This window comes from Salvelinus fontinalis, chromosome 18, assembly GCF_029448725.1.
Source record: "Salvelinus fontinalis isolate EN_2023a chromosome 18, ASM2944872v1, whole genome shotgun sequence".
NCBI classification, from domain to species: domain Eukaryota; kingdom Metazoa; phylum Chordata; class Actinopteri; order Salmoniformes; family Salmonidae; genus Salvelinus; species Salvelinus fontinalis.
The window spans coordinates 17,426,436-17,453,494 of NC_074682.1; the positions used below are offsets into that span (position 1 = coordinate 17,426,436).

Here is a 27,059-nt window from a genome sequence, read left to right on the forward strand (position 1 = left end):
AATATCGCTAAACCACCGCTTGATCGACAAATGCACCTGCATGACTTGTTAGCATTATACGGGTATCAGCCCCAGGCTCAAAGCTCGAGAGAAACAGAGGGCCATGATCTGCACGGGTATCAGTTTGTTTATGCTGAGTTTGTCTGTTTGTGAAATGACCTTCACTGGGATGTTCACCTGGACATAACCCACTGACCATTTCGCTAAACCCGCAATAACATCTGCTAAATATATGTATGCGACCAATAACATTTGATTGGATTTACATACTCCTAGTAACTGTGCCATATCAACTGCACCATTATTGTTCCTGATGAAATGTACATTCCTTCTCTGTTGGTCTTTATGGAAGCACGGAAGAAGCAACTTTTTCTGATGCGTTTATTTATTGTTTAACTGTATACTGTACATCAACATTTAAATGGTGCTATATGCAAAGCCATGTTAGAAGTACAATCTCATAATACTATTGGTATAACCCATAATCCCAGGTATGAAGACCAAACGTATCGACTGAGCGTAGATACATGTACTCATGATGTGCACGACTAGTTGCATTTTGACTAGAATAAAATGCAGTCTGACAAGTCTGACAGGGATAGTCTGTTAATATCTGATGTTCTCAAAGGAGAATTAGAAAAGAGAGAAAAAAAGAGTGACTTCAGCATCAAAGAAAAGGGCTCGGTTGGTGCTAAAACTGATATTTATTGATTTGTTTTACCATTTACTTTCAGCCGTTCCCATAAAGACTATCATTTGATATATGCACATTCGTTTATCCATAACACATGGCATGGCATTCAAATGGAAACTTTTGGCACTTCAAAAATGTAACCACCCTTTCAAAAAGGTTCAAAAACTATACATTCAGCTATGAAATATACTTCAAGATGATCTTTTGTTGATACTAATTTTTTAATACTAAAACTGTCTGTAACATTTCACATTCTGGAATTGTTATTACACACCTGTGGTGTAAAATAAGTACGTTCACAGAGAGTACATTGGACAAGATATGATTAAAATGGCTTTTGCTTGTAAAGACATAATAACATTGCTGTACAAAGACTTATTATACCTCACTTCAAAATGTGTGAATTGAATATTACACTATATTTAAAATACGATGCGTCTCTTACAGTACATTAACGTCTCCATACAATACCAAAGCTGTTTATACTGACCAACAAATGCAAAACGCAGTAACTATGAATTTTTCATAAAAAATCTTTGATCTGTTTTAATGGCCAGGTACTGTATATTATCTGATCAATGTGTTATTTCGTTTCCTGACACAAGAACAAGCCAGTTGATCAGAATATATCATGGAGTATCAGAAATTGCAGTCGGTCTCGATAGAAAAAAAAAATACATTTCAGAAAAATGACGTAGTTACTGCGTTTTGCCATGGTAGGGCAGCATGTTGATTTGCTATTGTTTGTACAGCGGTCTGCACTATCCAAAACAGAACCCATACAAAGTTGTTCCATGTACAAGTTCATGGTAGACAAAGAGTGTCAGAAAAGACAAGTGTGTGAATGTTCACTGGCACTGAAGGTTGTCAATCAAACATTTTGATACACATTGTCTAGGAGTTTTACAGTTGTGGCATGCAGTTGTGGTCTTTTGACACAGGGACCTGTGTGTGTTTGAGCTGGCTCTATGTAGTTTCTCAAAAGATTTGTGTTAAAAGAAAGTCAAACACTTGAATTATGCTCCCAAACATTTAATGGGTCTAGCAACCAACGTTTCGTCCTTCTTCAGGGTCCTGTTCGCCACTGCTGACCTAAACAAAGTCCTGCAGTGAGTTTGGAACTGACCCAGTCTGAGTATACACTGTACTCGACTGAGAGGTTTCACCTTAAGAGGCTCACTCTTGGATGTTTGCCCCACACACAGTCTGCATGTATGTCATTCTGCCTGTAGATGGCAGCCTTGTCAAGGATGGTTTTGCACAGAAGACACCAGGAAAGAGAGAGTGGGTCGATAGGCGATGCACAGCAGCGTTGGTCTGTGCAGACAGGCAGGTGTTATAACACTGTGGCCTCCTCCATGGCATTGACCCACCTGCAAAACAAAAGTGAATAACATGAACACTGTAGATGTGTATGTGTGTCTGCCTGTGTGCGTGGGAGTGTGTGTGTGTGTCTGCCTGTGTGCGTGGGAGTGTGTGTGTAGCCTGACCTGCGGGCAGTGTGCTGATCGTCTGCTCTAAAGGTGTAGTATAGTGTCTTCTTGTGGTAGAGCTGAAACACGTTGGAGCTCTCCTCTCCCTCCGGCCTCTCTGTCAGCTTCACTGTGAAACTCTGCAGGGGCAGAATCTCAGATGCCATCTTGTCCTGTGTTGAGATAGAGAGAGAGAAGAGACTGAGGTAGGGACATTTATAAAGGACAGGATTTTACAGAATTTTGAGAAACAAGGAAACTAACACACACTTGTATTTGTGATTTAAGTTAACGACACTGCTTGTTATAAATGGTAGCTACCTACAAAGCTTGTAAAAAACCATACAATAAACAGTACAAATAAAGAGAGAGCACAGATTTTCTCCAGATCAGGAGAGACTTTGTAGAAGCTTTTAAAAGAGTCCAGAATAATATGGGCATATTGTGAGTATATTGAGGGTGCGTACTCAAGTGTGTGTACGTATGTGTGTGTGTGTTTGGGGCTGGTGTGGGAGACTCTGTGCCCCCTCACCTCACGTGCTGTGAAGGTGTAGAGCACCTTGTCTTTGAGGAGGAACCACAGCCTCTTCCACTTCCTCTTGCTCTTCTTACGCCGCTGCAGACTGCCACTCATGGCCGAGCCCTCAGCCCCCAACACCACCTGCAACATAGGTCAAAGGTCAACATCATGGAGTTAGCAGGGCATACCACAGAATCTTGCATCAGAGCAGAACTACAGAACTACACTGATAAAGGTCAAAGGTGATGAGTATTGCGGACCTGGTTGAGAGAAGAGGTGCTCTTCCTGCTCCTCCACAGGCTTGGGGGCTGGAAGCTCTGGAACACAGCTGAGAGGGGCCGACTGGCCCGGTGGGTGCAGGGGCTGGAGTTACCACACGCCCCTGAGATACTGACACCTATCTTCCTGAGCTCAGCGTAGCAGTGGTCACAAACTTTGGCCATCCTGTCTTTGAGGTACTTCAGAGGATACTTGTTCCTGGAGCAGGCACGACATACCACCTGGGTGTAGAGAGAGAGAGAACAGGTGTGAAGGTGGAGCGATAGGACCTCTGATTTAAGGAGTATTGGAGATCAAGAAGTCAAGATACTAAAAGAGTCTGCCAGGATAATGTAAAACAGTGGGTTGGGGTCAGTATGAGTGAGAGTCTCCAGTGACAGCAGTATGATTGACAGGCTCCTACAGTAAGGCCCGTGTGTGTGTGTCTCACCTTCCCACAGGCGTTGCAGTGATGGCGTCTCAGGGTCATGCTGAAGTCGGAGGTACAGTTCATACACATCATCACATGAGTCACGGGCACCAGCACTGGAGCTGTCTCCCCCAGGGCCATCCACAGCTTCTCACGTGCCTGCATGGGAAAACAATGTTGCAGCAACGTTACAACAACATTACAAACCAATACATCAACATTACAACATCATAACAACAATGTTACAACAACCTATTCTGCATTTTATAAACGTCACACGTTAAATTGGTTACAAGTGAGCTATAAAGGTATGTCCTGTCCTGAGTGTTATTCAGCGGTGAACTCATTACCTCACTGCAGGGGCCACCGAAAGTACACAGGCCTGCAGCATGATCTGCTATGGCACGACTCAGCGTGTGGAACCAGTCCTCCCTCTCACCACAGGAACTAGGGACACAGAAACAGATAAGTGTTCAGGCTGTACACATAATTAGACATATACATGCAGTATCTGTATATAAATACATATATATACTGTATGTAACCAATGGACAAGACTGGTACAAAGCCCCAGACAGATGTCCTCTGCTCTGACTTACCTGGCTGACAGGGTGATGCTGACGTCATTCACCTCGATCCTCAGGGCATTGAGCACGTTGTCTATGACGGGTATACTGACCTGGGAGAACAGGACACACAGCACAGCAGTCAGCACACAGACAGACAGAAAGACATGGTAACACAGCCATAGGTCATGGGTGAGGTGTGAAGGTCAGGGAAGGTCATCTCAGTTGGAGGGGGTGGGACTCACCTTCATCCCAGACAGATAAAGAGTGTTCTTCAGCCGGTATTTACCATCCTGCTGAGGATAGGTGTACAGCATCACATCATTCATCTGGTGTAGACAGAAACAGAGGGACAAGAGGTATGATTACTATCATGTGTGCAAAGGCAGCCTGACTGCCAGCCTGAAATGTATGGCTACATTCCGGTCCTCTACCCTTCTCCTGAAGTGTGTGCTCGTATACTTTCACTAATGGATTTAAAAGGAATGTGAGGAATTCTCCCTCCAGCCATGCTTGCATCCAATCAAATGCTTTTAAATGCATGGGGGGAAGTGAACAAGAACACACTTCTGGAGACTGGAAACACAGCCCTCATCTCGTTCAAAGGGAATTTGCCACAGGGGGGCACTAAATCACCATAGTGATTTTTGAAAATGTCCTGTTGAAAAGTGATATCCCAAGTATAAATATAGTAAAGCACACACACTAAAAGGTAAAAATATATATGTTTTGAGCAAAATAGTATTTTTTTTCGACACAACTGCAAACTTCAAGGAGTGAGGCATTCAAGGAGTTGGTCTGATGGTCAGATGTGATGTCATTGATCTCCCGCCTTGCTTGAGGAACAATAGAGAACAAAAGAGGAAGACCCCACCCCCCCACTTGTGTCATGTCATGTCATACCTGGACCACCTATTGAGATGTGCCTTTTGTTTAGTAAATCAGGTGTTCAATGAGGTGAAAAGGAGACTGGAGGAGGACTTTAGAGCAATTAATGTGGAACCTCCTTGGTCGCAACATGTTTTGTTTTTCAAACGTTAACACCTCAAACCAGACATTCCCATGTAACACAAATAAGGCTATATGATAAAAAGGCACCAACGTTTATTTGCTTATTACACCCAATGTACTGTAATCCTCAAAACATACTTCAGCCTATTGTGTTGGAGGGCCTTATTTAGAGTGGGACAAAAGCAGTGACATCATTATTCACACATCATGTGTGCTCTAAACATCCGTGGCCCATAAGGCAGCATCCAGGAATTCTCCACCGGTCCCTTCCAGCTCCCAGCTGCTCTGAGAAACTGTGTGGGCTGGGTGGAGGCCCTGGAACCAGCCACCACTACAACAACAAAACAGGCTCAAAAGGGACAAAACAGCATGTGACCCTCTAGTCCTGACTGTGGTGCCAGGAAAATACCTCTCCCTCAACGTCAGCATAACTCAGGAGCTGATCGTGGACATCAGGAGATAGCAGAGGGAGCACACCCCCATCCACATCGATGGGACCGCAGTGGAGAAGGTGAAAAGCTTTAAGTTCCTTGGAGTACACATCACTGACAATCTGAAATGGTCCACCCACACAGACAGTGTGGTGAAGAAGGCGCAACAGCCTCAGGAGGCTGAAGAAATTTGGAATGGGCACCTAAGACCCTCACAAACTTTTCCAGATGCACAATTGAGAGCATCCTGTCGGGCTGTATCATCACCTGGTACGGCAACTGCACCGCCCACAAACGCAGGGCTCTCCAGAGGGTGGTGCGGTCTGCCCAATGCATCACCGGGGGCACACTGCCTGCCCTCCAGGACACCTACAGCACCCGATGTCACAGGAAGGCCAAAAAGATCATCAAGGACATCAACTGCCCGAGCCACAGCCTGTTCACCCTCTTATCATCCAGAAGGTGAGGTACAGGTACATCAAAGCTGGGGCCGAGAAACTGAAAAACAGCTTCGATCTCAAGGCCATCAGACTGTTAAATAGCCATCACTAGCCAGCTACCACCCGATTACTCAACCCTGCACCTTAGAGGCTGCTGCCCTATATACATAGACATGGAATCACTGGTTACTTCAATAATGGTTAACATGACAGTGCCTTTCCTCTGGTTAGCCATGACAGTGACATTCCTTTAGTTGCCATGACAGTGGCTTTCCTCTGGTTAGCATGACAGTGGCTTTCCTCTGGTTAGCATGACAGTGGCTTTCCTCTGGTTAGCATGACAGTGGCTTTCCTCTGGTTAGCATGACAGTGGCTTTCCTCTGGTTAGCATGACAGTGGCTTTCCTCTGGTTAGCATGACAGTGGCTTTCCTCTGGTTAGCATGACAGTGGCTTTCCTCTGGTTAGCATGACAGTGGCTTTCCTCTGGTTAGCATGACAGTGGCTTTCCTCTGGTTAGCATGACAGTGGCTTTCCTCTGGTTAGCATGACAGTGACATTCCTTTAGTTGCCATGACAGTGCCTTAATGGCTGTTGAGCGCTGCTCCTCATTGTCACTAAGTGAGTGATGGCTTTCATCATCTGTTTGGACTCGCTTTCCTTAAAGGCCCATACATTACACCTGCTGCCCCTCTCCAGCCATCTACTCCAGGGGAGCTACTCAGTTACTCACACACATCAGTCTCTCAACCATCACTCCAGGACCAAAAGGCCCCTTAACAGCTTCTATCCCCAAGCCATAAGACTGCTGAACAATTAATCAAATGGCCACCTGGACTATTTACATTGACACTGCTGCTACTCGCTGTTTATTATCTATGCATAGTCACTTTACCCCTACCTACATGCACAAATTACCTCAACTAACCTGTAACCCCACACATTGATTAGGTACCGGTATCACTTGTACTGTATATAGCCTCGTTAATATTATTTTATTGTGTTACTTTTTTCTTGCATTTTTTTACTTAAGTCTCTATTTCTTGAACTGCATTGTTGTTTCAAGGTCTACACCTGTTGTATTCGCATGTGACAAATAAAACCTGATTTGATATACAACCCATTTGGGAGACACAGGGAGAGAGAGCCATGAAGACAATAAGAAAGTGGTAGGAAAAGGAAGCAGAGAAAGAGAATGGCTCCTCAAAGAATGGCTCCCAGCTAGCACATAACGTTCTGAGAACCATATGTTTCTTAGAGCTCGTTGAGAGCGTGGTTGTCCTATGGTTATTTTGCATACAACCTTCCCACAATGTTCTGGGAATGGTGCAGGACAGCTGCTTGGCATTAGAACATTCTCAGCAAATTTATGGAACTTCACAAAATAATGTTATTTTCTTGGTATTTCATTACTTTAACAGAATGTTTCCTAAAAGTTCAAACATGGTTACATTGAATTACATTTTTGGTAATGTTCTAGGAATGTTCTCCAACTAGTTTCACATTGGGAATGTTCTCAAAAAGAGAACGTTAAGAAACAATGTTCTTCTGTGGGAATTTCAGTACTTCAGCATTATGTTACCTACAGGTTTCCTTATGGTTCTATTTACATTTATATTTTCAGAATATTCAGAGAATGTTAAGAAACAACGTTCTTCGTGGGAATTTCAGTACTTCAGCATTATGTTTCCTACATGTTTCCTCATAGTTATATTTAAAGTCATGTTCTCAAATTGTTCCAAGAAACATACACGTTGTTCCCACAAACAATGTGAAACCAAAAACATACGTTCCACAACTTCCAAGGAACCAAATGTGCAAGTTGGGTTGTGTTCATATAATGCAGATTCTAAAATGAACACATATTTTGTTTTATTTCAGTACAAAGTACATACTAGTAAATGTCACAATAGATACCCAATAGATATGATACCCTTTTCTTCTTTCTACCATTTACTTCCTTAAGACTTTGTTTTTATGTCCCTCCCCCCAGTCTACAGAGTGTCTAGCCTTTGCAGCCCTGTCAGTCCCCTCACTGCACAGGAAGCCAGCATCCAGTGACCCACACCAAACATCCTGTGAGGAAGCAGGGCCCTCGAAAACAAGCCCTGTGAGAGGGAGGCACCTGGCTGGGTATGGTAGGGCTAGGGTTGTCAATTTCTGGGAACGTTCAACAAATTCCCTGGTTTTCTCAAAATCTCGGTTGGAGGATTCCCGGAATCAGGAGGGAATAAGCAGGAAATCCAGGATCCTACAACTGTTATTTTGGGAAAATCAGGGAATTGATTTAATGGTCCTGGAATTTTGCAACCCTGGGTGTGGCCCTGTGGCCTTGTCCTCCCTCTGCCTGCTTCTACATTCTGCCTCCCTCTGCCTCGCCCTGTCTCCCTCTACATCTGATTGCCTTTACTAGCCACAACAGTATCCAGAAAACTTGGATAAGACCCCACCCTTACATGATCAGAATTACCACCATGTGTGATACTGAAATATTTGTGAAAGTTTTAATGACACACGAAGAGGATAGTGGTTAGTAGACCGGCAATAGTTACCAGAAATAGGTGTCTGGGCTGTCTGCTTTTCCTTGAAACTTTCATTAGAGTGCCTTCCTTCACAAACACCTGCACACACACAGAAATAGAGAACATGTTAGCAAGAGAACTGCCTGTACTGTACTAGCAGTGGGCTTTTAGATCCCGTGCCGGATTTCTAGTAGGCCACGGTCTGAGATTGGTATTATTCACTGTTTATGTTATGTTTGTTGAACAGAGTAACACTGTTCAGAGAGAGAGAGAGGCAGACCGATCTCACCCTTCCTGGCTTGAGTAGATCTCTCTTGCCTCTGACACTGTACTCAATGTGGACCAGCCGCAACAAATTCTCCTGTGTGTCAGAGAGACAGAGAGAGAGAGGGAAAAGAGAGGAGAGTGAGATAAGGAGGGATTTTCCTGTGAGAGATGGGTAAAGAGAGAAACTGTCCTTGTGAATGAGAGGGAGGGCAGCGGAAAGGGATGTGCTGCTGGAAACTGAATAGGAGTGGAAGAGATAGTGTGTGTGTGTGTGTGTGTGTGTGTGTGTGTGTGTGTGTGTGTGTGTGTGTGTGTGTGTGTGTGTGTGTGTGTGTGTGTGTGTGTGTGTGTGTGTCACACACACACTGTAAAGGGGTTACTGTGAATTTGACAGTATAGCTTACAGGCAGTAAAAAAGTAGCTTACAGGCAGTTCGGTGGCAAGTAAAATTCAGTATTGTATATTACAGTAATATAAATAAGGTATCTACGAAAGTACCGTATATAGATACACAGTACAATACCCCAAAATGTACTGTATTATACTGTAAAAAAGTAAATGCTACCGTAATCAGAATAATGGATAAATTAATGAAATTCATTGAGGCATTTGTATTTCACAGTATTTTTCTGTAATTACAAGGGATTGGTGCAAGCAGGTTTACTGCTAGGTAAAGTGTTTTCACATTACAGCATATTAATGAATAATTGGTGGCACTTCTAGGGGCCTAAACAAAGGCTTCCAAACTGGCAATGACTACAGACCTAAACAGACAGGGCAAAATGCTCAACCATTTAAGGCTTAAGGCTTTCTGCCATTCCAATCTGTCCCTATACATTTTAAATTAATTGGACAATATAACCATATAGGATCTCAATTGGTACAGCATTCTCAATCACAGGTGCAACAAATACTCAATATGTTAATGAGCCAGAAACAGCAATACCATGCACCCACTAGTGGTCGATAGGTTTTCCATTCGAAATACAGCAATTATTTCCCCGCCCACAACATTTTCCCACAATGCACCATAATTTACAGTTGGCTGCAGTAAAACATTTCAGGGTATTTTACTGTTGATAACACCCCAAATTACCATATGAATGACAGTTTTCTGTCACAGTGTATACATAGTCTGATGGGGAGAGGAAGGAGCTAGTGCAGAGGATCTGTTGAGGGAATGAGTGTGTGTTTGAGTAAAAGAGGGAGAGAGAAAGAAAATTAAAAGAGTATTATGAGAGAGGTGAGATGGTAAGGAAGATCTGTGTGGCTGTGAGAGACAGGGGATAGAACATCTATCTTAGGAGGATCTGTGTGAGGGTGTGTGTGTGCTCTACAATGTAAGTAATGTCCTTACTCATACTGCACCCTTTGTTACGATGCACCTGGGATCTTTGATGATATCATCTTTCCTCGCCCTTACATTAATCAATAGGCAACAGAGCCCAGTTAGAGCAGAGAAACAGGCCTCTCCAAGATCACTGACGCGGTTTCACTCACAATAGTGTTGCCATGCGGAACCAAGAAGGATTTACACAGGGAAAATGTGAGCTGTCTCCACACTTTCAAGTTCACACTCCAAGTTTGTACATTCTGTACATGCATACCTCTAGCAAACACTTGCATGAGCACATGTACACAGTAGTCTGAAATAAATACAGAAACACCCATACAGACACACCGACTTACCCCTTGCTTGAGATTTTCATTAGCCTGGTCTGCCACCTCTGAAACGATGACTAAGGCAGCTGGAACACAGAGGGAGAGACAGAAAGGGTTAATGCCCATTAATACGCAGGGAGTAAACACTGCCATGTTTGGGCCTAAACAACTAACCTATGATATTGTATCTAAGTCCGTGTGTGTGTGTGTGTGTGTGTGTGTGTGTGAGTGTGAGTGTGAGTGTGAGTGTGAGTGTGAGTGTGAGTGTGAGTGTGAGTGTGAGTGTGAGTGTGAGTGTGAGTGTGTGTTTGTATGTTTGTGTGTGTGTGTGTGTGTGTGCGTCACTGCTGAAGAGAGGACTGTTGGCATGTATAGAAGAAACTACAGCAATTCTTATTAAGCAGAGAAAGACCACACCTTGTGTATCCTCATATTCTTTCGAATCAGGGGAGAGGTTGTTTAAGTAATCTAGAAAACATAACGGCACAAACAAACAAATTATTCAAAAACAGAAACAGATGAATAATGTGTAGAATGCCAAATAACACTATTCAAGGTCGAGAGCCAAGATGGGGTACATAAATGAAAGTTAGTATTACAATTTTGTAATAGTACATTATGAGGTGTGTGTCAAATACCTGTGAGCAGCATGCGGTACTGGAGAACTCTCACAATGACCTGCAGCAGCTGGTGCTTCAATTGGACCTGAGCTCCATCTGGACCTTGCTTCTGCACACATAAACACATTGCCAGGTTAACACCCACCTGCATGCATGACTGTGGAACATACACACACGCATTGTGCACAGACATGAACACATAACCTCACACACGCAAATAAATAATACAATTGTAACGACTTCCATCAAAGGTGGCTCCTCTCCATGTTAGGGAGGCGCTCGGCAACCGTCGTCACCGATTCCTTTTCCCTTTTATGTTGGTTTTGTCTTTATTGGTTTCACCTGTTCCTTGTTTATGGTTAATTCGGGGCTATTTAAGCCTTCAAGGCCCGACTGCTTTTGTGCGGGCTTATTTTCTGTTCTGTCAGTGGAGATTTGTGTTCTGTTACATTACGTATTGTTTGGTGTCCCGTTTTGTTGGTCATTTGTGCCTGTTTTTGGCGTGACCAATTTTGGGAATAAATGTGTATTTTCTGAAAACTCTGCTCTCTGCGCCTGACTACACACCCACCACTCCTAGCTAACGTGACAACAATGCACAACACTACTCTCAATTTGGGTAACCTCTGTTGAAATTATGCAATCAAAGCTATAGATGACAGAAGGATTAATGAGATAATCTTGACAGATCGTTTGACCACCAACCTGACCACTCCAAATCTCCTCACCACACAAACCCTGTACTGTCTCTATTCTTCTGCCCTATGGAATCCCTTCAAAAGAGAAAGGGGAGAAGAAGCGAGATATCTAAAACAAATCTATCAGAGGCTAATTGTGTCTGATGGACATGTATTCCCAGTGCCAGAGAGGGTCTATAACACAAAGGGCCCAGAGCAGATCCACACATCACCACTGACTGAGGAGTCTCCTAACCCAATAGAGCCCCGTTCCTCATTAGAGACGAAGAGATAACCCCCCGCGGGACTGAGACAGCCATCCCTTAATTTACACTGGGTGACTGTGGAACGCACACACACACAAACGCAGGCCTGCAAACATACACACAAACACACACTCACATGTAAGCACACACACACGTACACATGCAAACACGCATACAGGCACGCAAGGACACACACACAGACACATGCAAGCACGCCCACAAATGTACGGACACACACACACACACACATACACACACACACACACACACACACACACACACACACACACACACACACACACACACACACACACACACACACACACACACACACACACACACACACACAGTGCTGGCGAGACAATATTGCTGGCCCTATAAAGGGGAGGATTAATAGCCACCACACACCAACCTTGGTCTTCATTATGAGAGATGGAGCATAGCAGAACGGAGTAAAAATAGAGCAACGATTTGGAACCAGGATTCTAGTGTCACACCCCCACCTCCAATCAGCTAATCCACCTCCCTAAATTCTCTTTCTCTCTTTGTCTCTGTTTCACTCCCATTTTCTCTTACTCCATTCCCTCCCCCTATGGAAAAACCACATGATTTCACATGTGGAAATGTCACATGATTTCACATGTGAAATTATGTGGTTTTGGAACAGTTCTCGTGTAATGATATTTCACATGAATATTTTCACATGTGATCACATAACCTTTCACATTACATTGTGCATGTTTTATATACACAGTAACTATTATTTAACACGTCTCACCTGGGATCTGAACACACATAGATGACAGAAGGATTAATGAGATAATCTTGACAGATCGTTTGACCACCAACCTGACCACTCCAAATCTCCTCACCACACAAACCCTGTACTGTCTCTATTCATCTGCCCTATGGAATCCCTTCAAAAGAGAAAGGGGAGAAGAAGCGAGATATCTAAAATGACATTCCAATCTATGCCACCATGTCGATGTCAATAACTGATTTCACTTGGATTCCTACACGTTGGACTTCAAAGTAAATCATATTGAAAAGCCAGCACTAAGTGATAATGTCAAATGTAATCACATTGATCACATAAATACGTTTGCACTATTTTAGCAGAGCAGCGTGACACTTACCCTAAAAACCCCATACTATTTATTACTTCCCTCACAAAAAAACACATGTGAAATGTGTAGTTTCACACGTGTAATAGCTGTTTTTACATGTTGAGCTGAAATGTTCACATGTACAAACAAAAGAGACAGATGTGAGGTCAGCTGTTCACATGTACTACCTTTAGAGTTGACCTGCACCACCTTTTCACATGAGGGACAATAACATATTTTCATGTCACATGTAAATTGCAGATTCACATGTGAAAAACCTTCACAGCTGAAAATCAAATTTGCACTATCACATGTGAAAAACATTCAGATGTGAAAATCTAATTCACATGTTCAATTGCATTTCCACATGTGAAAAACATTCACAAAATACTTTCAAATGTGAAAAATATTAACATGTGAATATCTAACTCTCACATGTGGAATTGCATTTTGCACATCTAAAATACTTTCACATGCAAAAATCGAATTTGCAGTTTTGTATGTGAAAAATGTATAATGTTGTCACGTGTAGTTTCATGGTATCATATGTTGAAATTTTGCAACCCCATGTTTTCACATTTAGTTCACATGAGATCATTTGTATTTGTATATATTAAGGATCCCCATTAGCTGCTGCCAAGCTAATAGAATTTAGTGTGTTCCCTCAGGCCACTTGTCACGCCCTGACCATAGAGAGCCTTTTATTCTCTATGTTGGTTAGGTCAGGGTGTGACTAGGGTGGGTTATCTAGGTTGTTTTATGTCTATGTTGGCCTGGTATGGTTCCCAATCAGAGGCAGCTGTTTATTGTTGTCTCTGATTGGGGATCATATATAGGCAGCCATTTCCCCACTGTTTTTTTGTGGGATCTTGTTTTGAGTTAGTGCATGTAGCACCTCTTATGTTACGGTTCGTTGTTTGTTTCATTTTGGTTTGTAAGTTTCACAAAATAAAGATGTGGAACTCAGAGCACGTTGCGCCTTGGTCTGTCTCTACACACAGCCGTGACACCACTACTCCACTATCACATATGTGACCAATTTCAGAAAACTAGGCGTATGTCGTGGGTCACTACTTCACAGGAGAACCTTTGAATGTAAACTTTAAAAAAAAAATCTAACTGCATTGGTTTAGCCACAGAAAAAGTCAACAACCTTCCCGCTAGCCATGATTGGCTGAGATAATGGGTGGGCTGGACATGCCAAGAGATGAGTTTGGATTGGTCTGCCATATAGCATGCTTCTGTCTATTTGAGCTGGTCAGTATGTCTAGGTAATCCTGTCTAACGTAGCTTTTAAAAAAAAAGTAGTAAAACTGCATAAGTGTTTCTCTGCTCTCCATGAATGATGTAAGATGGTCTAGCTAGCTACATTTTCAGATATTACATTCTTCTAATCTTGACAAAGTGGTTTCATTTCAAGTTAATGTGTACTGTTGGCTAGCTAGCTAATGTTAGCTGGCTGGCTCGCTAACGTTACGTGTTTGATCTTATTATTCGTATCTCAGAGCCATTTGCTTGGCTAGCTATAGCCTAATGGTAGCTAGCTAACATTGAACCTGGTTGGTTAGCTGCCTGAAGATTCATGCAGGGTAGTAACGTCATGAGTTGGGATTATGGTTCATTATTTACCTAGCTAGCTAGCTAACGTTAGCTGGCTGGCTTGCTAGCTAATGTTACGTGTATGATTTTATTATTCGTATCTCAGAGGAATTTGCTTGGCTAGCTATAGCCTAATGTCAGCTAGCTAACATTGAACCTGGTTGGTTAGCTTCCTGCAGATTTATGCAGGGTAGTAATGTCATGAGATGGGATTATAGTTCATTGTTTAGCTAGCTAATGTTAGCTGGCTGGCTCATAAGCTAACGTTGTGTATGATCTTATTATTTGTTTCTCAGAGCCATTTTGCTTGGCTAGCTGTAGCCTAATGTTAGCTAGCTAACATTGAACCTGGTTGGTTAGCTACCTACAGATTCATGCAGGGTAGTAACGTCATGCGTTGGGATTATGGTTCATTGTTTACTTAGCTAGCTACATGTTTTAACAAAAGACTCCACTATGCAAGTAACCATTTCGGGTGCGTTCGTAAATTCAGTCGGGCTATCTACTCCGATTTCAGAGCACTCTCGTCTGAGTGTGCCAGAGCGCAGAATAAATTATGAATTTACGAACACTCAACACCAGTTGAATATGGCCGGTGTCAGTAAACGTTGGCAAAAAAGCGTAATTACTCAGCTAGCAATGAGGAATCGACTCAGAAGCGGCACTCTTCCGGGGGGGCAGAACTGATTGAATTGGCCTGGAATCGGGTGTCGGACTCGGCCAGGAATCAAAATGAAAGTACATCGGGCCGTTTCTGTCTACCAGAATTCAGACGACTTTGCCGGCATCTTATCAGAATCACCCCAGAAGCAGCCCGATGCAAATTTAAATAAATGTATACAAAATGACCCGATTTAGTGACTTAAAATATTACCATTATACATTTTATACATACAAATCATTCCCATCCACAAAAAAGCATTTTGTCTCAGAGGAAACACCATACACCTGGTGACCGTGTCAGCGTGCATGCGCCTAGCCTGCCACAGGAGTCGCTACAGCGCGATGGGACAATGACATCCCAGCCGGCCAAACCTCCCCCTAACTTGGACGACGCTGGGCCAATTGTGCATTGCCTCATGGGTTTCCCGGTCGACACAGGTCTCGAACCAGCATCTGTAGAAACGCAGTTTGCACTGGGATGCAGTGTCTTAGACCGCTGCGCCACTCGGGAAGTTCCAGCCGCAAATGTTTTAATGCTTATCAATTGTCTTGCACAAAGTATCAAAATACTAAAATACTACACAGGACTCTGAAAGAATTTCATTTAAATGTTAATTTTATTTTTTTTATCACAGAAACAATGAGAAAATATGTAAAAAATAAATAATGAAATGTTAATTATATAAAGCAGCCCGTGTAATAATCTGCCAGAGCGTAGCCCTAATCGGCCTGAGCCCCAAGTAATACATTTGGGCCAGATAACTCACACCGGAATCGGCCCGAGCTCAATCCCTGCATCCTAGCCACAAGTAATACTGCCGAAGGCGGCCCAGACCCGGGCCACATGACGTCGGCCGATTCTGACTCTCAGCCGAATGCCCCGACTCTCAGCCGGAATCGGTCCAGATCCACTGTGCTAGCTGGGTAAATTGTTACCAGCACCACCGTTACAGTCACCAACGCCCTGAAAAACAGGAAAACAGCCTAACCAGCTCTGCCAGGGCGAGTAAAATGGTCAGAGTGGGGTGTTCTCTCATTTGTGTCTGGAAGTAGCTAGCAAGTTAGCCAATGTTAGCCAGTTAACTTGGGCGCTTGACTGCCGTTGTGAGGTCAGAATGTTCGGATCAACTCTACTCATTGGCCAGAGCATCCAGTGTGCACTCTGGATGCTCTGAGAGCGAAATGCTCAGAATATATGAATGGACATTCTGACAGCACAGTTGCAGTCACCAATGCTCTGGATAACATAACAGCCTAACCAGCTCTGCTGGGGCGAGTAATGTTCTCTCATTTGTATCTGGAATTCGCTAGCAAGTTAGCTTGGGTGCTTGACTGCTGTTGTATGTACAGAACGCTCGGATCAACCCCTTAAAGAGATGGGTGGGGCTAAAGCTTAAGAGGGTGGGAACGATGCCGAATGGGTGTAGACAAAGAAGGGCTTTCCAATAGTAGTACCAAAACATTCAAAGGCCATTTTCTCAAAAGTGACTTTATAAGTTTATTAACTTTCAAAGCAGAATTACTTTCCCATTGTTCCTCAACTGTAGCGTATGATACACCATTTTGTAGCTCTGAGTCTCTACTTTTATCCAATGTAAAAAACACAATTTCGAATTTTGCTACGTAAGACCGATTTGAGCAGGTCGGTCACATATTTACAATACAACATCCACGTGTACGTGTGTTTAGAGTGCGTGTCTTATCATGTTCACGTGTGTCTGTGCCTGTGTGTGTATTCAGCACGTCAACACAACACAAAAACGCCAACGTCAACACAAAAACAAGTAATGATGAAGTCAATCTCTCCTCCACTTTGAGCCATGAGAGACTTACTTGCATGTTATTAATGTTAGCTCTCTGTGTATATCCAAGGGCCAGCCGACTGCCCTGTTCTGAGCCAAGTGTAATTTTCCGAGGTCCCTCTTTGTGGCACCTGACCACACGACTGAACAGTAGTCCAGGTGCGACAAAACTAGAGCCTGTAGGACCTGCCTTGTTGATAGTGTTGTTTAAAAGGCAGAGTGCTTTATTATGGACAGACCTCTCCCCATCTTTACTACTGTTGTATCAACATGTTTTGACCACAGTCCAGGGTTACTCGAAGCAGTTTAGTCACCTGAATTTGCTCAATTTCCACATTACTTACTACAAGATTCAGTTGATGTTTAGGGTTTAGTCAATGATTTGTCCCAAATACAATGCTCTTTAGTTTTTGAAATATTTAGGACTAATTTATTCCTTGCCACCCATTCTAAAACTAACTGCAGCTCTTTGTTAAGTGTTGCAATGATTTCACTCACTGTAGTAGCTGACGTGTATAGTATTGAGTCATCCACATACATAGCCACACTAGCTTTACTCATGGCCAGTGGCATGTCATTAGTAAAGATTGAAAAAAGTAAGGGGCCTAGACAGCTGCCCTGGGGAATTCTGGATTCTATCTGGATTATGTTGGATACTCTTTCATTAAAGAACACCCTCTGTGATATGCTAGACATGTAACTCATGCTTTCACATGTGCTCAAATGTTATCACGTGTAGTTTCATGTTATCACATGTTGCTTTTATATGATGTCACGTTATCACATTAACTTCACATAAGATCACATGTGATCACATGTGAAAGTCATGTGTTTTTCCATAAGGGTCTCTCTAAAGGCACCTTACATTAGCTCTGTGTGGTTTCCTCTCTCTCGCTTTGGATTACCCTTCAGTTTTCCCCTCCCCTTTCAATAAAAACATCCCATCATTAAAACCTCTCCCTGACAGAACACCAGCACCTCAAGTGTCGCTTGTTCATGTAAATTGTGATCCAGTTGACACTTGTACGGCTGAAATGGCTTCTGTGGCGAGCCAAATATGATAATTAGTGCGTGGTTGTTTGGGTGAGTGAGCCAAAAAGAGGCGGTGCCTACACACACACACATACACACACACACATGCATACAGTCATGGCCAGCTGATTCGCTGGCTGCACACACAGCTGATCTAATTGGGGAGTTGTAAAGGAGGCTGCCTCTCTAATTAGCTTGTGTCTGCCTCATTACCCAGCTGCCTATACTGGGATTTATCACCATCACACTGTCTTTATCTCTCTCTGTGCACCTACTGCATCTCACACACAAACACTCTCCTCTTCCTGTGTTTCCTTCTCAAGGGAACACAAACACCTAGGCACAAACACCAACACAAGCATTCAATATCACATCAACATCACAGCCAAACACACACACAGGCACACACACATGCACACACACTCACACACACCATTGGCCGCTGTATATAGCAGCACAGTAAACAACAAATTGGCTGAAGAGGGGCTTTTATCTTTTAAGGTCCTATGGTGATCTGATCACAGCGCCTAGCTACTTCATCACTGTCATCACCACATCCACAATGAAATTACACCCCACAACACAGCACTGCTGGACCAACGCTTAAAAAGCTTAACCCTCCACTTACCTCACACAGAGAGAGAGAGGAAAAAGATGAAGGACAAACTCCTTTAAGCTTACAAAATGAACATTAATCTAACCAATAATGAAGAGATATAAAGTATACAAGAATGTACGAGACCTTGGGACTAAGTTCTATCTGACAATTAGTTATTCATATAGAGTTGCTCTTTAGGTGGTCATTTACATGTGAGATATGTCAACAACAAAAAAAGGTACATTTACGATTTAAAAAAATTACAAATGTGAAAGTTCTATTTGAGCAAAATCCTTTGAACTTGGTGCTATAAGGTTCCTCTGCAGTCCAATCACACAATAAAATAACATATGTATATAAGGTATTGTACTTACTGAGTCATGAAAGAGAAAGACATCACAAAACAGTTCCGAGACCTGGGATTTCGAAAAATTTGAATTCTCTCAAAACTATACATTTATCATATCCATGATTATTCATGTCGGTTCTGGTCCTCTTTTGTAATTTATATTTTTCCACCACTTTTCAGAAGATTTGGCATAACGTATGGTAGAAACAAATAAATACAGGTGCCCTAAAGCATGTTTAGAGCCCATTGTAGAGACATTGCTGTTTTTGTCTTGTTCTATATCAATAAGAAAACCTCCATGGAAGTGGTATTTCACTACAATTACAAACTTACCACATTTTATTGATAACTAGTAGGTTGTTTACTGACTTTGAGTGTCAGAGACCAGAACAATATATCAGTTTACTCATCCAGAGCTAAGCTTTAGCAATGTTGCCAGTTCTCCATAAGATATAGTGTATCTGTCATTTTATTGCTTTAACAAATGTGTGATGAACATAAATTAATATATTTGATGATGTGATTAGAAAGAAGGAAGGTTATTCTCATCATTGAATCATTAAATGTCTGCATATTTCTATTGAAATTGAAATAAATGCAACATTCTGTGCCAGATAGAACCTTACGACTGAACCCAGATTGATATTTCAGAACTAGAAGGTTCTAGCTGCGATTTCAAACCCTAAAAAAACGGATTTACAAATGTCTTCAAATGTTGGGGTATCTTTAAGGTGAGGAACTTAATGGGTTATGAAAGAAGAATTCACTACAAAACAGTTCTGAGATCTTGGATGTGAAAACGTTGTTGTCCTATATCTCAGAACTAGGAGCAGATAGAACCTTAATAGTCCCAAGGGCACAAAATCATCTAAATGGTCACCTGCCATTATGGAAAACACTTTCTGCATTGACCGTTGGCTAAACTGCCATTGCAGGATAAACTACTGTACCTCTCAGCTGCGTGGCTGTGACTCTGGCTGTGACCTGTGAGTTTCTACTGCTGTCCCAGAGAGCCCTGTGTGTCTCATTACAGGGAGGTCACACAGAAGGAGTCCCCCTGGCAGTCCTCTCACACCACACAGCAGCCATCACACCTTTATTACCTCTTACTGTCTCTGATGTAACCACTACAAAGCCAGGACGAGGGGATGCTATGCATAGTTAAAAGCTTTTAACTAGAAATAACAATAATATTCACAACATTCCCCAAAGTGTTTAACTTTGAGCAAAACACTGGATTTTTCTGACATACATTTAGTGATAATGCTTATTTTATCTATAGAGTGGTTGAAAAAAAGAGCTTATATAAGTCAAATGTTTCTCTTATCCTTCCTCTCCTTCTCTCTCTCTCGCTCTCTCTCTCTCTGCGATACCTACATTGCCAGTCCCGTAGAGCCACAGTATATCTGGTGAGGGCAGCTGCTCCTGAATATTCATAAGCTGAGACAGTTGCTTCCTTGTCTGGTTGCATTCCTAATCACTATTGAGATGCGTAGAATCATTGTCTACCAATCACTACACATCAAAATATGGCTAGGAACTGTTAACTCATGACTATGCAAGAAACGGTATGCTATGCATATCTGTGGGTGGTCTTGGGTACAATCTTAGTAGCAGTGAGAGCCAAGACTAATTTCCAAAATTAAAATAATTATAATGAAACTTGAGGTGATTCAAAATATGTCTAGGAACCTCTAACTCATTTATATGCAAGAAACGGTATGTTATGCATATCTGTGGGTGGTCTTGTGTACAATCTTTGTAGCAAAGAGAGCTGAGATTAATTGGTAGATTCATTGGAAAAACTTAACACAAAGGCCAATCCAATATTGAAATAGTGCGTTTATAGATCATTCTCCAAGTCAAACTGCTAACTCTATCATAACCAATCAATAGGACTTAACACGGTAAGCAAGGTGACCTGAAGCATGTGAGAAACTTCCACTATATGAGCACTGAATCAATGACACAGGCCAGTCAGGCCTGGAGAGGAAATAAGAAATCCATGGCTGCATTCAGATGGTCTTATCTGGGAGCGTGTTTTACATCATCTGCCATGGTTAATAATAGTTCCTATCATCGTCATTAGGGACCTTGATTACACATTCCCTACTCAACTGAGAATACCTTTGCATACTACGGAGCTGTGCAAAGCAAGTTTGCGTAACGTATTCTTCCTGATGGATATGGTGATCACATGATAAATTCCCGTTAACCAGTGATGACATCCTCTCAGATAGTACTTCCTGTTGACAGCCAAGATAAAGGGATGCACAGTACAAAAAAGGTTTGTGTTCGGTCTTTGAGAGGTATAAAACATGAGAGTAGCGCGTTGAAAAGGTCAGTCCCATAGAGCAGAATAGAGAGGGTTTGGAAAGGCCATTGACTCCCAGTGGAGTCTGGTTGACAAACTAAAGCTGCTATATAAAGGGAACGGGGAACTCCTGGCTGAATAAAGACATTGTTACAGACTGGCAGGTACAGTGGCTATGACCTCAGGACTGATTCTTCTGAGCATGCATATCCAAATGTTAGTTTAAATCAACACAAGATAAAGACTCACATTGGAGTTTTAGGTAAAGGACTTCCACTTTTATAAGTAGTCTCTAAGCTCAGACTAAGTATAGCCTCTTACCTCAAACTGCTTGACGATGTCATGGAAGGCAGGGTTGAGTTTGCAGCTCTCTGCCAGTAGGGACATGCTCCGGTCATACTCAGAGATGTAGGTAGCAAACCCAGCAAACTCCTCCCGTCGAGACAGGATCACATCCACCACCCTCTGGCTCTCCTCCCTGGTGATGGGGAATGGAATCATGTTGAGGTTTGGAGGATTGGTTGACAGTGTATGTTATTGAATAACAGTTGACAGGTAAGTTACTGAATTACGGACATAGAAACATGTCGATACCTCCTGAGCTCCTGAATGAATAAGAATTAAAAAATATACAGTTGGATACTATTTACAATCATTCCGCTTGATGCGTTTAAAATGCAGAACTGTCTATGCTTTTTCATTTCTATGGAATTTACAAGTCTGTGGGTATTTATTTATGAGTGCATATAATAATAATAATATTAGCTAATTAAAATCATACATTAAACGCATCTTTATAAAATTGTGTCTTCAGCAGAGATATAAAAAGAGGCACTGAATCTGCATACATAGATATCCCACTGTGTTTAACGTACTGAATGTCTCACCATTGTCTGATGCGCGAGTCCAGCTCAGTGAGGATGTTGCTGTGGAGTATGTAGACCTCAGGGAGTGTGCCCAGTATCTCCCCCAGCCTCTGTTCCTCCACCACAGGTTCCCCATCCTCCCCCACCGCCTCCGACACTGCTGCCCTGAAGTCCTGCAGGAGACGGCGGAAGAAGGGAGGAAGAAGGGGAGAGAAGAGAGAGGGTAGAGGGAGAAGGGGAGAGGGATTGAGGCAGGAAGAAGGGGAGGAAAATAATAAGGGGGGAAAGGGCAAAGGAGGGAGAGAGTTACAGGGGGAACGGGTCAGATCCTCCTAGAGCTTCCCATCCTTCCTGTTCCTCTAACCCAGTATCATCTCAGTCTGTCTTCCTCTTCCCCAGTCTCTGCCTGTCTAACCACTCAGGAAAAGGGGTTCTGGACCTGGGTTACATACCAGCTGTTGGGTTGCATAATGACCTTGGTCACTGATACATTGTTGACCACAACCCTACCATTTACCAACATACTGACATGAACTATATGGTCTTATACAACGGATGGTTCTAATTCTGGATACTGATTGGTTAAAACCACATTCCAACCGGTTTCTATTCCATAAGTTACACAAGTAAGGCTATGACGTTGAAATGCCTATTTACTGTTCCATCTCACTGCGCAATCCATCCGTCTCATCAGCCCAACCAGGCAATTTATAAACTTGATTTCTACTGTAACATTATCTCTCCTTTCTTTCAGACTAACATTTGGTTTTCAACAACGGAGATTTGTATAAAACTTGCGATCTGTCTCTCCGACATTTGCAACATTGTTTCAGTATTTAAATTCAATCTCCTGCTGTCCCATAGTAATGAACGTGTCGTGAGTTAGGACGATAAAGACAGGCAGGCAACTTTTCTTAGCCAGTCAAAATCATGAATGAGAATAGTTTTTATGGATATATTCAAAGACATTTCTATAGAAAAACAGGCCAAACAACATGAATTTTTTCATGAAAATATGTTAATCATTATTGTAATTTATTTCTTAACCTGTTCGAAGCCGGTGTTTGGAGGATATATGGGAATTAATCTTGGGCCTAACAACACCCTTGCCAATATATCCTTCAAACACTGGCTTCGAGGGCATTATCACTTAAACACTATTATTGCACACAGAGTGAGTCCATGCAATTTATTATCTGACTTGTTAAGCACATTTTTACTCTTGAACTTATTTAGGCTTGCCATAACAAAGGGGTTGAATACTTGTTGACTCAATACTTTTCAGCTTTTCATTTGTAATATTTTGTACAAATTTCAAAAAACATAATTCCACTTTTACATTATGGTGAATTATGTTTGCGCCAGTGACAAAAGATCTCAATTTAATCCATTATAAATTCAGGCTGCATCAGAAGCTAATGTTAGCGTTAGTGTTAGCATTCTCGTAGAGAATGACTGGTGGTGTTAGTTAGTTAGTCTAAAATGCTATCTGATGGTCGTGATCCATACCGGTTGTATCCCTTTTCAATCAAAGAACAATACTTGAAATGGCAATTTTGTTAGACACAGAATATCAATGACAAAATGTTTTATGTAGATATTTGCAATCTGTTGTGCCACAAAGATAACTAGCTAACCCCACCAGTCATTCTCTATGAGACTGGCCACCCCTCAAAGACTGGTTCCTAGGTTTATTCCTAGGTTCCTGCCTTTCTAGGGAGTTTTTCCTAGCCACTGTGTTTCTTCATCTGCATTGCTTGCTCTTTGGGGTTTTAGACTGGGTATCTGTATAGCACTTTGTGACAACTGCTGATGTAAAAAGGGCTTTATAAAATACAGTTGATTGATTCATTGATTAATAATGCTAATGAACATTGGCTTCTGTGTGCTTATGGAGGAAGACAAGTTTAAACGTTTGAACGCGCCCCTGCCAACAGCTTCGGTACTACCCACAAGGGGAAAAGAAAAGTTCATCTCTCATTGAAATGCATTCATTAATTTTAGTGCTGCATTAAATGGCTTAAAATATGATAATATATCTTTTAAAATGTTGTATTGTATCTATAATTGAGTTGATGTCTGACTTGTGTTGTGCAAGCCATCAATTTGAATTTAAAAAATTATAACTTTTACCACATATTTCAAGCTACAAAGCCATGATGGTGAAATGCTAATCCAATAGCCGACAACAGGGATGGGCAACTGGCCCCACCGTCTTTTTGTAGACCCGACAACCAATAATAATAATATATCTTTTTTAAATTGGGGGGGGGGACTCCGTCGGGGTCTCAACTTACTGTTGAGAGTTAGAATAATAGGTGCAATTTCGAAATTTGGTTGTGCATCAGTAGTCACTCAATAAGCCAGTGTCAGCAAAACATTTTTAGATTGCTAAGTTAGTTTCGCGGCCAGCTTTGTAAACTTGTAGTAAGCATGGTCGAATTACCGACCGGGGCCATTGATCATTAGTTGTCATATTAAAAAATGAAAACATTTGCCTCCAGCCTATGGCAAAATGTGTAGATTTGCATAAAATTAGTTATAAAATTGCTAAATCTTCTCTCCTCCCCATGGCAAAATTTGTAGATTTGCAGCAAATTTGCTTTAGAACGGCAACATTTTATCTATGCCCCAATAATTTGCATCTCTGTCATTTATTTTAATATAGCTAAACTAAAAAGAGGAACTTGTGTGTCATGTAAACCTAGCTAGCTATATCTATATCTATATATCTATATATCTAGCGTGAGTCAAAAAAGAAGCTGCCACTCTTCAACAGCATAAATTACAAATATTGATGAGAAAATGACATCAACACTTTGTGCAATTCAAAGACCAGAGCAAGCTAGTTGTCGTGGATGACAGATCAGGTTTGAAAAACCTAAAATGTGTTTTAAGGTCGGGACAAACTGCACGCCCAAAAGTGAGTGATCAAGCTATGGATCTAGCTGTTGAGCATTTTGAACATGACTTTAAAGCAAACCAAAGACAGCAAACTAGCTAGTTAGCGAACTATTTTCCAATAAGGCATTACTTTCATAACCCATCTAGCTAAGATAATACTTTTCACCTTGTTTGTCAATCTGTAATGCTAGCTAGCTATGCAGTTCCAACCTATCTAGCTAGCTGCCCATCCAACCAGCTAGCAATGGGCAGCTAGCCAGCTAAATATATCTAGTACAGAAGAGACATTCATCAAGACGAAGTTGGATATTAGTAGCGCTGTAGCTAGTAAAGGATCTATTATACAGCCAGTTAAGATGGAAAGCATATGATTTCAACCCCTATGTTCATTTCAAGCAAAACACATGTACTGTAAGTGAATGGGTTTTACAACATTCTGCAGCTTTCTTTACCTTTTGTGGTCGTTGCTAAGTTAAACAATAGCCTCACATCATCGATGACACAAACCTGTCTTCCTCCATATTAAGTGAAAACAAATGTTTTCATTTTTATTTATTTTTCTCCTCAAAATAGAATTAACATATCTTTCAAATCCTGTGCACATTAATTAATAGTTATGACAAATGTAATTCATATTTAACAACGTTTTGCTTCTTTGTGAATGGGCCGGAAGGACGAAAATAATCACAACAAATTGGATGTGCTCTTGTTGTCAGGTGTCATCAAATCAAATCAAATGTATTTATATAGCCCTTCTTACATCAGCTGATATCTCAAAGTGCTGTACAGAAACCCAGCCTAAAACCCCAAACAGCAAGAAATGCAGGTGAAGAAGCACGGTGGCTTGGAAAAACTCCCTAGAAAGGCCAAAACCTAGGAAGAAACCTAGAGAGGAACCAGGCTATGAGGGGTGGCCAGTCCTCTTCTGGCTGTGCCGGGTGGAGATTATAACAGAACATGGCCAAGATGTTCAAATGTTCATAAATTACTAGCATGGTCAAATAATAATAATCACAGTAATTGTCGAGGGTGAAGTCAGCAATTTACACAACCCTGGAGCACATCGGTGCTCATTGACACCAGGGTACCTTACACAGAGAAAGGTAAAGAATAGGTCAATGTTACCTTCATTTAAGGTGTCCATCCCGAGATTGAAAGGTTGTGAGTTTGATCCCTGGCGAAGTCATACCAAAGATAGTAAAAATGGGACTTGATGCATCTCAGCATTAAGGAGATAGATTGGGGGTAAGGCCCTGTGATAGACTAGCATCCTGTCCACGCGGTGTACTTGTACATCAAGCTGCTACAGGGGATAGGCTCCTGCCATATGAGCTGTTCTGGCTCGCGCAAGGCTACTTACTTAGCTTTATTCAGCTATGTCCACTGTAACTTCACCTCTTCAAAAATAGATAGAATATAAGATAGCAATGGGGTTGGTTCTTTGTACCAGTTACCTTAGGCAGGAAATACAGTAAAGCCGAAGGGGATATTCTGAATGAGGGCAGTGAGGAGAACCAACTGTTGATTCCCAGAGGTCAGTGATGCATCAAATACAGCTGTTGTCATTCCTCTCCATGATTTCTCATTTACTGCCTGTCAGAGTAAGTGTACAGTCCAGATCCCAGCAGGTTTGGCTGAAAAATTGACATTTTCCAGTAAGGCACTGGAGCTCGACCTTCACATATAGAATAGATTGAATGCGGTACCCTGAGTAATTCATTTGATCCCATTTTGATCTCAGAAGAATGTTGTATGGAGAACCAATGCATTTGAATTAGGGAAACCCCTAACCCAGAATGTTGTGGATTCAATTTCCAGATGCAACAAAAGCTAAATGAGACTCTTGCCTTGAAGGAGTCATTGAAAATAAGAATTTGTTCTTAATTGACCTGCTTGGTTAAATAAAGGTCAAATGAAAAAATAGTTTGCTGAATTGGTAAACTGTTGATGTTTTGTCATGGAGCTAGTGTGTGTGGTTGCTTGGATAGTTGG

General features: G+C 41.9%; 1 protein-coding gene across 2 annotated transcripts in view; it reads right to left on the bottom strand.

Annotated features, from left to right (window-relative positions):
• Positions 1-685: 685 nt before the first annotated feature.
• The window catches only part of LOC129815097 (FYVE, RhoGEF and PH domain-containing protein 5-like), a 44,388-nt gene continuing 18,014 nt past the window's right edge, over positions 686-27,059 (bottom strand). The window contains exons 6-20 of one of the 2 annotated variants that reach the window (XM_055868460.1): positions 22,185-22,336; positions 21,619-21,775; positions 10,910-11,000; positions 10,689-10,739; positions 10,299-10,357; positions 8,632-8,703; positions 8,373-8,441; positions 4,186-4,269; positions 3,974-4,053; positions 3,725-3,821; positions 3,396-3,533; positions 2,947-3,186; positions 2,726-2,827; positions 2,185-2,339; positions 686-2,067 (exon numbers count right to left, since the gene is read on the bottom strand). In XM_055868460.1, the coding sequence (XP_055724435.1) occupies positions 2,031-2,067; positions 2,185-2,339; positions 2,726-2,827; positions 2,947-3,186; positions 3,396-3,533; positions 3,725-3,821; positions 3,974-4,053; positions 4,186-4,269; positions 8,373-8,441; positions 8,632-8,703; positions 10,299-10,357; positions 10,689-10,739; positions 10,910-11,000; positions 21,619-21,775; positions 22,185-22,336 (1,584 nt within the window). In that variant the 3' untranslated portion in view covers positions 686-2,030. Of the gene's footprint in view, positions 2,068-2,184; positions 2,340-2,698; positions 2,828-2,946; positions 3,187-3,395; positions 3,534-3,724; positions 3,822-3,973; positions 4,054-4,185; positions 4,270-8,372; positions 8,442-8,631; positions 8,704-10,298; positions 10,358-10,688; positions 10,740-10,909; positions 11,001-21,618; positions 21,776-22,184; positions 22,337-27,059 lie in introns of both variants that reach the window. The other variant, XM_055868459.1, reaches the window with a different exon arrangement.